Source organism: Anolis sagrei, chromosome 11 (genome assembly GCF_037176765.1).
Source record: "Anolis sagrei isolate rAnoSag1 chromosome 11, rAnoSag1.mat, whole genome shotgun sequence".
Taxonomy (NCBI): Eukaryota; Metazoa; Chordata; class Lepidosauria; order Squamata; family Dactyloidae; genus Anolis; species Anolis sagrei.
The window spans coordinates 9470638-9483829 of record NC_090031.1 but is presented as its reverse complement, the minus strand read 5'-3'; the positions used below and the strand labels follow the sequence as shown (position 1 = coordinate 9483829).

General features: G+C 46.3%; 1 protein-coding gene across 12 annotated transcripts in view; it reads right to left on the bottom strand.

Moving 5' to 3' along the window:
• The window catches only part of EHMT1 (euchromatic histone lysine methyltransferase 1), a 165307-nt gene that overhangs the window by 15513 nt on the left and 136602 nt on the right, over positions 1 to 13192 (bottom strand). For 10 of the 12 annotated variants that reach the window (XM_067471857.1, XM_067471866.1, XM_067471867.1 and 7 more), the window contains 3 exons: positions 11161 to 11238; positions 9382 to 9500; positions 5095 to 5181 (listed from right to left, as the gene is read on the bottom strand). In XM_067471857.1, coding sequence (XP_067327958.1) covers positions 5095 to 5181; positions 9382 to 9500; positions 11161 to 11238 — 284 coding nt within the window. The remainder of the gene's footprint in view (positions 1 to 5094; positions 5182 to 9381; positions 9501 to 11160; positions 11239 to 13192) is intronic. The other 2 variants (XM_067471858.1, XM_067471868.1) reach the window with 1 other exon arrangement.

Here is a 13192-nt window from a genome sequence, read left to right as displayed (position 1 = left end):
TCCTTCCCTCCTTCTCTTCCTTCCTTCCTCCTTTCTGTGTATGTGTTTTGGGTGTGTATATGCATATATGTGTGTGTATATATATATGTGGTTTTGTGCATGCCTTGTAATGTTGATTTTTTTTTTTGGCTTTTTAAGTCCCTTCCACTGTGTTTTTCAGTGTTTCTATGAGTTGTGGTCACGCGTTGGCCTGAGAGGTGTCTTGTGTCCAAATTTGGTGTCAATTCGCCCAGGGGTTTTTGAGTTCTGTTAATCCCACAAACGAACATTACATTTTTATTTATATAGATTGTCAAATTAGGTCCAGCTACCCAAAGGCATGGTCCCATAACCACGTTTTCAATTTCCTCTTGAAGGTGAGGAGGGATGCTGTTGACCTGATTTCGCTGGGGAGCGAATTCTACAGGTGGGGGGCCTATGTGTGTATATATATATGTTAAATATTGATGGGAAGCTTCCCATCGGAGTTGAAATCCTCTATCGGACAGATGGCAAGCTATTCAACCTCAGCAGACTGAAAGCCAAAACCAAGGTTACAACAACATCTGTTATAGAACTCCAGTATGCTGATGACAACGTCGCCTGTGCGCATTCAGAAGAAGATCTACAAGCCACTCTAAACACCCTTGCAGAAGCATACGAGAAGCTCGGCCTGTCATTGAACATTGAAAAAACCAAGATGCTGTTCCAGCAGTCGCCAGCCATCCCCTCTCCAATGCCAGAGATACAGCTTAATGGTATAACATTAGAAAATGTTGATCATTTCCGCTCCCTTGGCAGCCACCTCTCCACCAAAGTCAACGTCGACACTGAAATACAACAGCGTCTGAGCTCTGCGAGCGCAGCATTTTTCCGAATGAAGCAGAGAGTGTTTGAGGACCGGGACATCCGTAGGAATACCAAGGTGCTTGTCTACAAAGCTATTGTCCTCCCAACCCTGCTATATGCCTGCGAAACGTGGACTGTCTACAGACGTCACATGCAACTCCAGGAACGATTCCATCATTGCTGCCTCCGGAAAATCCTGCAAATCTCTTGGGAAGACAGGCGGACAAACGTCAGCGTACTGGAAGAAGCAAAGACCACCAGCATGGAAGCGATGGTCCTCCCCAACCAACTCCGCTGGACCGGCCACGTTGTCCGGATGCCCGACCACCGTCTCCCAAAGCAGTTGCTCTACTCCGAACTCAAGAACGGAAAACGGAATGTTGGAGGACAGGAAAAGAGATTTAAAGATGTGCTCAAAGCCAACGTAAAAAACTCTGGCATAGACACTGAGAACTGGGAAGCCCCGGCCCTTCACCGCTCCAGATGGAGGTCAGCTGTGACCAGCAGTGCTGCAGAATTTGAGGAGGCACGAAAGGAGGGCGAAAGGGAGAAGCATGCCAAGAGGCCTTGGGTGACTGAGCAAAAGGAACTTGTTTAAAAAACGCTGAGCTTCCCTCTCCGCGGACGGGAGCGCTTCCTTTGTGATGTCACGGAGAAGATTGTGACATCAAAACGCGGACAGGAGATTATCGCGCAGCCCAACCCGCCCTTGTGCCGAGGTGAAGGGCAGCGGCATCGGGAGGCTTGCTAATCTTCCCTGCGAAGCTGGATGGAGAGAACGACTCAATTAACCTCCGACTCCATTGAAGAGGTCCGAGCGAGCTGGCTCATAATATCCTCCTGATGAAAACATCCATCAGGATCTATTCTGAGACTCGGCTAAAGCATATTCGTAAGAGGCTTGTTATATATTTAACAGTTTCGCCTTTCGGGTTGAAGGTGGAGGGAAGGAAGGGAGACGCTTCAGATCGATCATGTCTGGATGGACGCACACATCCCATCCAAAACTGCTCGTTTTCAAAGGTATTTTTGCTTATGAGTTGATGGCTTCTGCTGAGCAGCAATTAGTGTCAAACGTAGTCTCGTTTTTAGTCTACGTTAAGCTTAAAAACCATTTTAAAACAAAAACAACAAACTGGGAACACTGTTTAATGTTTTTAATCTATATTATGTTTTATGTATACTGATTTGTTGGAAACCACCTTGAGAAAAGCGGTATACAAACACAGCAAATAATTCTATGTATATAATAAAAGTCAGTGTTTGTATGTGGAGGGAGGGTGGTGTATGTGGCAGCTTTCTGATTGGCTGCTACTTTCACAGGCCATTGCAACCAGCACGGGTGACGGACCTGGACCAAATTTGGCACACATAACCCCCATGATCCCCTTTACGTCCTGGTGAGCACAAAGGACTATGGGATTTGTAGTACTTTCAAACCCATCAGTTCCCACAGACCACTGTGCCCCCCAACAAAGACCAAACTTGGCACACAGAGCACCCATGACCCACTCTACATCCTACTGCAGTTTGGAGGAGGGCTGACCATGGATGATGGGACTTGAAGTACCTCCACTCACCTCCTGAAACCGCTGCAACCCTCATCCAATGACCAATCAAGACCAAACTTGGACTCATAACCCCCATTACCCTCTTTACGTCCTGGTGAAGGTTGGAGGAGGATGGACAATGAATTATAGGATTTGTACTACTTTCATACACTTTTGTTCCCACAGAATACTGCGGCCCCCAACAAAGACCGATAAAGACCAAACTTGGCACACAGAGCCCCCATGACCCACTCTACATCCTACTGCAGTTTGGAGGAAGGTGGACCATGGATGATGGGACTTGCAGAACCTCCACTCACTTCCTGAGACCGCTGCAACCCTCATCCAATGACCAATCAAGACCAAACTTGGACACATAACTCCCATGACCCTCTTTACATCCTGGTGAGAGTTGGGGGAGGACGGACAATGGATTATGGGATTTGTACTACTTTCCAACCCTTTTGTACCCACAGACTACTGCGGTCCCTGACAAAGACCAATAAAGACCAAACTTGGCACACAAAGCCCCCATGACCCACTTGAAGTACCTCCACTCGTTTCCCGAGACCGCTGTGACACTCATCCAATGACTGATCAAGACTAACTTGGCACGCAGAGCCCCCATGACCCACTCTACATCCTACTGCTGTTTGGAGGAGGGTGGACCATGGATGATGGGACTTGCAGTACATCCACTCACTTCCCGAGACCACTGCAACCCTCATCCAATGACTGATCAAGACCAAGCTTGGCACACAGAGCCACCATGACCCACTCTACATCCTGCTGCAGTTTCAAGGAGGATGGACCACAGATGATGGGACTTGAAGTACCTCCATTCGCTTCCTGAGACCACTGTGACACTCATCCAGTGACTGATCAAGACCAAACTTGGCACACAGAGCCCCCATGACCCACTTTACATCCTGCTGCAGTTTCGAGGAGGATGGACCACAGATGATGGGACTTGAAGTACCCCCACTCGCTTCCTGAGACCACTGTGACACTCATCCAGTGACTGATCAAGACCAAACTTGGCACACAGAGCCCCCATGACCCACTCTACATTCTGCTGCAGTTTCGAGGAGGATGGACCACAGATGATGGGACTTGAAGTACCTTCACTCACTTCCCAAGACCGCTGTGAACCTCATCCAATAACTGATCAAGACCAAACTTGGCATACAGAACCCCCATGACCTACATCTGGGTGCTGTTTCGAAGACGATGGACCATGGACGATGGGACTCGCGGTACCTTCACTAACTTCCTTAGAGCACTGCAAGCCACATAAATAACTGATAAAGACCAACCTTGGCACACAATGCCTTTCTCAAATTACCCGGGCAGCACCGGGTCCCCAAGCTAGTAAATAATAAATAAAAGGCCAAGCTAAAAAAACAACCTGGAAAAACATATCAAAGAATGAAGCTCACCAGTCTAAGATGAGACAAGGATAGCTCAGGCCAAGAACAGTTCAAAGGGCAAGATGAGACAGGCTTGGTACGAGGTGCATTCATTAAAGATGTCCCCTGACCCCCTTGAGAGCAATGCTGGGGCCAGAGTAAAGAAGGGAGCAAAGAAGACAGTTCCATCTTGTCTCCTGGGATATCAGGGCCCCTCCTACAGCAACAATATAATATTATATAATACTAATATTATGAATGATGTATTAGTACTATGCTAATAATATAGTATGTTTTATGTCTTTAACTTTGTTTGTTTGTTTTGGCACGAACTTTAAGATCTTCTGGGGAGGCCCTCCTCTCAGTCCCACTACCATCTCAAGTGCAGTTGGTGGGGATGAGAGAGAGGGCCTTCTCAGTGGTGGCCCCCCCGACTCTGGAACGCCCTTCCAAGGGAAATTTAGCCCAGTGAATGGAAATAATATAATAATGTAATGTAATATAATATAATACATTGTTTCTCAACCTTCCTAATGCCATTACCGCTTAATACAGTTCCTCATGTTGTGTAGACCCCCAACCATAACATGACCTATAAGCCCTAAATGGTTCGGGCCCCGCCTATCTCTGCGATCGCATCTCCTTCTATGAACCGGCACGAGCATCTAAGATCTTCTGGGGAGGCCCTCCTCTCGGTCCCACTACCGTCTCAAGCACAGTTGGTAGGGACGAGAGAGAGGGCCTTCTCAGTGGTGGCCCCCCCGCCTCTGGAACACCCTTCCAAGGGAAATAAGACAGGCCCCATCCCTCCCCTCCTTTCATAAGAGCTTGAAGACCTGGTGGTTTCAACAAGCCTTTGAAAATGGCCAGTTCTAACTCAACCCTATACATTGTCGAATACGGCCTTATTCTTCGGGCCCCGCCTATTGCGGAGATAGGCGGGGCCCGAACCGTTTAGGGCTTTATAGGTCATGACCTGCACCTTGAATTTGGCTCGGCAACTTATCAGCAGCCAATGAAGCTGTTTCAATAGGGGTGTTGTATTCCACTTCAGCACCTGTAACATCAAGACCGTTCCTAGTTCTGAGTTGTATATTGGCATGTAACCTATAGAGACATATAGCATGACACGTGCAGTTTCAGCATCCTGTGATAAATAGAAGTGGGTCAGGGGACATCGTTCATGAACGCCCCTCGTAATGATGCATAAGGGGGTCAAACAGTTGTGGTGGTTCCTGTAAAAGGAAGCCCTACTTTCCTCTTCCTGACGCACTCGTCATCTGAGGAGTCAAAGAGAAGGCACTCACTCGCACACAAAGGTCCCCAATGGAATGTCTTGCATCGTCCGCACGCCCCAGCCCATGTTCCTCGTCCGGAAAAGCTGTAACCGAGCCCTGAAAGAGAGGGGAACACAGCTCCGTGAGTGTATTAGGCAGCCCATGTTGGAAACTGCAGCCTTCCAAGGAGGTGGATAATTCCAACAGAGAGGAGGAAACCATAAAAATCAACAAAATCTGGCTCCAAGTATTTTAAAAAATCTAAAATCAGGACAGTAAATAATGAATAACATGCTGTAAATAAAGAAATCGGGACAGTAAATAAAGAGCAAGACTCAGAAAACACAGGAAATTCCGACACGAAACAATCAGGGCCAGCTAAACCTCCCAAAAAGGATTTCCCCAGACAGGAAGCAGCCAGGCTTTGAAGCTGCAAGGTTATTCAATGCTAATAATCTCCAGGGTGTGGTGCTCATCTCTATTTATAAGCCGAAGAGCCGGCATTGTCTGTAGACACCTCCAAGGTCATGTGGCCGGCATAACTGCATGGAGCGCCCTTACCTTTGCACTGGAGTGGTACCTATTGATCTACCCACATTTGCATGTTTTCGAACTGCTAGGTTGGCAGAAGCTGGGGCTGACAGCGGACGCTCACGCCGCTCCCCGGATTTTTATTTTTATATATGACCTTTCCCTTCCCATGTTTGTAAGTCTCTGCAAATCCTACATATATTGATAAATATATTTCTGTATATCTCTCTGTGTGTATGCTTATGTGTGTGGGTGCGTATAATTTTATATATGAATTTTCCCCTCACATTTTTGCAAGTTTTTGCAAATCCTATATAGATATAATTCTCCATCTCTCTCTCTCTCTCCCCCCCCCCCCCTCTCTCTATATATAGGTAAAGGTAAAGGTTTTCCCCTGACATGAAGTACAGTCGTGTCTGACTCTGGGGTTGGTGCTCATTTCCATTTCTAAGCCGAAGAGCCGGCGTTGTCTGTAGACACCTCCACGGTCATGTGGCCAGCATGACTGCATGCATCACCGTTACCTTCCCACTGGAGTGGTACCTATTGATCTACTCACATTTGCATGTTTTCGAACTGCTAGGTTGGCAGAAGCTGGGGCTGACAGCGGACGCTCACGCCGCTTCCCGGATTCAAACCTGTAAACTTTCGGTCAACAAGCTCAGTAGCCCAGCGCTTTAACCCACTGCGTCACTGGGGGCTACGTTGGGACCACCTTTACTGGCTATTATTATTATTATTATTATTATTATTATTATTATTATTGTCAGTCCTGATTTTAGATATTGGTAGCCAGATTTTGTGCGTTTTCATGATTTCCTCCTTTCTGTGGGAATCGTCCACATGCGTATGCTGATGCGCATACCTCAACAGACCTCATTTCAACCATGAAAATGAACAAAATCTAGCTACCAGTATTTTTTTAAAAACCTCCAAAATCAGTACAGTAAACAAAGAGCAACACTCAGAAAACAGGGAATTCCAGATAGGAAACAATCAGGGCCAGCTAACACCTCACAACAAAATATTCCCCCAGGCAGGAAGCAGCCAGGCTTTGAAGCTGCAAGGTTATTCAATGCTATTCAAGCTGGGCACTTGCCTCCAACAGACAAGAGTTCTTTCTCCCACCCTGGACATTATTCCACAGATATATAAACCCCACTTACCTAGTTTTCAACACCTCCTCATTTATAGAGTCCATAATGCTCTTTGATTGTTGGTGAACTATAAATCCCAGCAACTACAACTCCCAAATGACAAAATCATAATTTTTTGAGTGATGGTCACTCCTTGTGTTGTGAGACGTTTTGTTGCCAAATTTGGTGTGATTTCGTTCATTGGTTCTTTTGTTTTTAAGGTACTCATTATGCACAGAGCATTTTTTTATATATAGATGGTCACTTGTTGGCCTGACAGGTGTATTGTGTCCAAATTTGGTGCCAGTATGTGCAGTGGTTTTTGAGTTATGTTAATCCCACAAACGAACATTACATTTTTATTTATATAGATGAAACCCCATTTTCCTAGTTTCCAACAGAACTCACAACCTGAGGATGCCTGCCATAGATGTGGGTGAAACGTCAGGAGAGGATGCTTCCGGAACATGGCCAGACAGCCCGGAAAACTCACAGCAGTCCAGTGATTCCGGCCATGAAAGCCTTCGACAACACGACACTTTGAGTATTTGCCAGCTTGTCTCCTGGAGGCCTTACACCAATCCAGGCAACATCCAAATGTGTGGAAATGGAATCCAATTCCAGAAATCATTCCAATCATGGAGTGCTTCCTCCAAAAAGAGGTTTGCTGCAGTTCTTTGAATCCAGCCCTCGCTTAAAAGTGCTTCAAATACATGCCAATCTTCACAGCGACACTTGTGTGCATCTCCATCGGCATTATCATCACATTCAGACAGCAGCGTTTCACCCCTCGCCCCCAGTTTTGCCAAAAGTAGTGTTTGGCTCATTCGTCATCCATCATTCATATTCATGCGCGCACACAAATAGCAAGCTTGCCATGCCGAGCTATGATGACTACGGAGCCCAAATCGGGGCTATAGAGGAAAAAGAGGGCGGTGTAGACATACTCGGGGGAGCTGTAGGTTTGCATCATCATCACCTAAGAAAATTTGGGGGACCAAAAAGGCACGGAATCGCTCCCACATATCGAACAGCAGCATGACCATTGTGAGTGATGACAAAACGCTGAGTGCTTGGAGTTGATGGTATTTTGGAAGAGGATAATTTGAGCAGATTCGTAGACTAAAAAGCACTTTTTGGCTGGCTTTGAGAGTAAGGGCCTCTGCATTCTATGGAATGAGTAAATCCCAAGCAAAAATGCAAAGGACTGCACTATAAACGTGTACAAAAATTGTGAAAAGTAAGAATGGTGCCCCGAGAAGGGAAAGGGAAGAGTCAAGACGTCACCAAACCAAACCAAACCAAACCAAAGAGGAATCATAACAAGAGATCTGTGAAGTACCTTGGGAAGTCAGACTACGCTCTGGTTACATCCCGAATAGATTACAGCAACACGCTCTACATGGGGCTGCCTTTGAAGACAGTTTAGTTGCCTTAGTTACCTCTAGACTGGATTACTGTAATGCTCTCTACGTGGGGCTACCCTTGAAGACAGCCCGGAAACTTGTCCAACATTCAGCAGCCAGATTAATAACTGGGGTAACCTACAGGGAGCAGTTAACCCCCCCTGTTTAAGGCGCTCCACTGGTAGCCGTTTTTTTTCCGGTCCCAATTCAAGGTGCAGGTTATCACCTGCAAAGCCCTTTCTGACCAGCCTACCTTTGTGACCGTATCTCCTGCCATGAACCATCTCGGGCCCTCCGATCTTCCGGGGAGGCCCTTCTCTCGCCCCTGCCATTCTCTCAAGCTTGCCTAGTGAGTATAAGGGAGAGAGCCTTTTCGGCTGTGGCTCCCCGACTCTGGAACTCACTGCCTGGAGAAATTAGGAAAGCCCCTTCCGTAGAAATCTTCAAAAAGATTTCACCCTGGACACAGCATATTATTTGAGAACACTGAAATTCTGGACCACTTTCACAACCACCATGTCGGACTACACAGAGAAGCCATTGAAATCTACAAGCATGTGGACAATTTCAGCAGAAAGGAAGAAACCATGAAAATGAACAAAATAACTCAAAAATCACAACAGCAAAACAACAGAGAGAAAACAATCAGGCACATCAAATTGCTCTCAACAAAAGATCCCCCCAGGCACTTCCAAGCCATTAAATGCTAATCAAGGTGGTCAGTTGAAAAATTCACACCTAGCTCCAGCAGACAAAAGTCCTTTGTCTCACTTTGGTCATTCCACAGATATATAAACCCATTTTCCTACTTCCAACAGACCTCACTACCTCTGAGGATGCTTGCCATAGATGTAGGCGAAACGTCAGGAGAAAATGCCATTAGACCATGGCCATATAGCCCGAAAAAACCTACAACAACCCAACAGCAAGAAATTGCAACATAAGAAGACCCTTTTCCTCTTGGAAAAGTGCGGGGAATGCAGAGCCCAAGATGGCCTGAATGCAGAAGGTGATGAGTATGCATGTGATTGAATGTATGGAAGTGAATGCTGAGTAAATGTGAATGTTTCCCCCTTGTCTGTGTAATCAACACCGGGTCTGCGAGTCTACTTCCTCCCCTGAAAGTGCCTAAGGCAATATGTCCCATTGAAAATGGATTAAAGACCATTTTAAAGGTTAGACAAGTATTCATGACTCATAGAGCTAGGAACATCCAAAAAAAAAAGAGAACGCAGTCGCCTCACCGGAGCCCGTCTTGGACCACGCGGTTCCGGCAGGTCCTCCAACAGGAACAGGCGTGGTTACACTCAAAGATCAAAGGAGGCTCGGCTGTGTTGAATTCTGGCAAGAGACGACCATCCTGCTTGGAAGAGAAACAAGGAAAGTGAGTTCTCTGGGGATGGAGAGGTTCCCTTCAAACAAGAACCCAAGGCATCCACCCCACCCAGTTGCAAATTATATTCTTGAGATGCGTAACACTTAATTATGCTTTCATTTTGATGTGCAATTGGCTTCCTCTTATTGCAAATACGTGGGAGAATCCTTTGGGAGGTGTTAGCTGGTCCTGAATCAGGACAGTAAATAAAGAGCAACACTAAAAAAAACAAACAAGGGAATTGCAGACAGGAAACAATCAGGTCCAACTAACACCTCCCTGCAAAGGATTCCCCCAGGCAGGAAGCAGCCAGACTTTGAAGCTGCAAGGCTATTCAATGTTAATGAAGCTGGCCAGTGACAACATTTACACTTGCTTCCGGCAGACAAGAGTTCTTTCTCCCACCCTGGACATTGCACATTCTAACAGCAACCAGATGCAGAGCCTTCACAGCAGTGGCACCATCACTCTGGAATACTCTGCCACTGGAAGTCCGTGCCTTGCGGGACTTACCAGCTTTCTGCAAGGCATGTAAGACATACCTGTTTCGACAGGCTTTTAATGTTTGATTTCGCTGTTTTTAAATTGTTTTAAATTGCTTTTAAATTTTGTTAGATTTTAGCTATTCTTGTAAGCCGCTCCGAGCCCCAGGGGAGTGGCGGCATATAAGTTCAAATAATATATATATATATATATATATATATATATATATATATATATATATATCACACCTCACTTGCCTAGCTTCCAACAGACCTCACAACCCCTGAGGATACCTGCCATAGATGTGGGTGAAACATCAGGAGAGAATGCTTCTGGAACATAGCGATACAGACCAGAAAACTCACTGCAGCTCAGCGAGACTGGCCGTGACAGTCTTTGGCAACACATTTGTCCATGTTTTATCATCAAACTAATTAAGGACAGACATTATTATTATTATTATATCACAAAGGATTATCGCCTCACACGCTTCATAGGAAATCTACTACAGAACAGGAGCTTTTTTGTTGAGTTCCAGGGCCAGAGAAGCAGATGGCGGAAACAGAAGAATGGTAGCATACTTGTTCCATCAATGTTTAACATTTACACAAATGACCAGCCACAGCCAGAAGGGAGATAAAGTTTCGTCTATGCTGACGATTGTGCCATCACCGCTCACGAAGGGAGCTTTGAAATGGTCGAACAGAAGCTCTCCAAAGCTTTAGGTGCTCTTACTGCCTATTACAGGAAAAACCAGCTAATTTCTAATCCATAAAAAAAAGCAGACCTGTGCTTTTCACCTTAAGAACAGACAAGCATCTCGAGCTCGGAGAATTACCTGGGAAGGAAACTAATTGGAGCATTGCAGCACACCCAAATACCTGGGAGTCACTCTGGACCGTGCTCTGATTTACAAGAAGCACTGCCTGAATATCAAGCAAAAAGTGGGCGCTAGAAACAATATTATACGAAAGCTGACTGGCACAACCTGGGGATCACAACCAGACACAGCGAAGACATCTGACTTTGCACTTTGCTACTCTGCTGCTGAGTACACATGCCTAATGTGGAATAGATCTCACCTCATTTTTTGCATGATACTTCAGTCTGTTAAACACAGAGATAACAGCCACCTTTTAAGCTACAAACTATGCAGAATACTTACCCGGTCGTACCAGCAGCGCATACTTAGTTGTCCGCACATGCATTTACTGGAGGAGCAGTCATCTATGCACACGCAGTACTATACATATGGGAAGGAGAAGCAGAAAACATGGATTACTTTTAATGTAGAGCAAGGAGCCAATGGTAAGGGTGAACTTAGATCGGGCATGGGCTAACTTTACCCACACAATTCCTAACAGCCGGTAGGTGAACTATAAATCCCAGCAACTACAACTCCCAAATGACAAAAATCAATCCTCCTGAACCCCACCAGTATACAAATTTGGGTATACTGGATATTTGTGCCAAATTTAGTCCAGTGAATGGAAAGAATATAATACTATCTATATATATAAAATGCTTCATGTCGTAATGAGTGGCTTAAAAACAAAAGAACTGCTGGGCCAATACCCACCAAATTTGCCAACAAAGCTCCTCACCATACAATAATAAAAATTAGAAAACATCGAAAACAACTTAGAAATCCTTAATAAAAGGAGAAGCCATCACAGCGCATGCGTGCAGCTGTGGGGGGTGCGAACGTGCATGTAAGAGCTCCTCCATCGTCTCGCGGTGGAACTTGTGGCAGCAACGGCTGCTGGGCCTCCCGAAGCCAGCCACAGCTCCACCAAAATTCACCATCTGAAACACCAGCCTGACCAATGGAGACAGAGGGGGCTCTTCCTATTCACTTCCTCAATGCCTCTTCGAGCCTCAACCGAGGGAGCAGAAGGAGGAGGCGGCTTCTCCACTCCATAGGAACTGCGCCTGGGAGATGCTTGGCCCGCCTTTCCCAGGAGCAATTGCAGGCAGAGAGGACTCCTCGCCCTCCTCCCTGGCTGTTTCGGGGCCTGGCCTGGAGGTCTCCCAGAGGCCCAGCACCAAGCCCCACTCGCCCTTCCAGTGCCGCACGTCTCCCTTCCCGAGCCCCGGCGCCTTCCTGGGCAGGCGGCCCTCTTTCATCCCCTCCCCCCCGGCTTCCCCATAGCCCATGGGCCGGCCAGCCAGAGTGCTGTGATCCTTCCTTCCTTCCCTTCTGTTTTCCCTCCCTCCCTTTCCTTTCCTTTATTTCTTCCCCTTCTGTTTTTCCTAACTCCTTCCCACTCTTCCCTTTCTTTATTTCCTTCCTTCCCTTCTTCCCCTTATCCTCTCTTTCCTTCCTGAAAAAGATCTTGGAGTCCTCGTGGACAACAAGTTAAACATGAGCCAACAATGTGATGTGGCAGCAAAAAAAGCCAATGGGATTTTGGCCTGCATCAATAGGAGCATAGTGTCTAGGTCCAGGGAAGTCATGCTACCCCTCTATTCTGCTTTGGTTAGACCACATCTGGAATATTGTGTCCAATTCTGGGCACCACAATTCAAGAGAGATATTGACAAGCTGGAATGTGTCCAGAGGAGGGCGACTAAAATGATCAAGGGTCTGGAGAACAAGCCCTATGAGGAGCGGCTTAGGGAACTGGGCATGTTTAGCCTGAAGAAGAGAAGGCAGAGAGGAGATATGATAGCCATGTATAAATATGTGAGAGGAAGCCACAGGGAGGAGGGAGCAAGCTTGTTTTCTGCTTCCTTGGAGACTAGGACGCGGAACAATGGCTTCAAACTACAAGAGAGGAGATTCCATCTGAACATTAGGAAGAACTTCCTGACTGTGAGAGCCGTTCAGCAGTGGAACTCTCTGCCCCGGAGTGTGGTGGAGGCTCCTTCTTTGGAAGCTTTTAAGCAGAGGCTGGATGGCCATTTGTCAGGGGTGATTTGAATGCAATATTCCTGCTTCTTGGCAGGGGGTTGGACTGGATGGCCCATGAGGTCTCTTCCAACTCTTTGATTCTATGATTCTATGATTCTATGATTCCTTACTTACTTTACTTTATTTTCTGTTCTTTCCTCCTTCTCTCCCTTCCCTTCTTTCCCCTTCTGTCCTACCTTTTGTGACGATGTGTAAATTTTATTCCTTTGGTTATGTGTAGTTTGGGCAGTGGTTTAGGGATGGTAAGTATGGGAGATTACGTTTTGTTGGAAAGGGTGGCTTG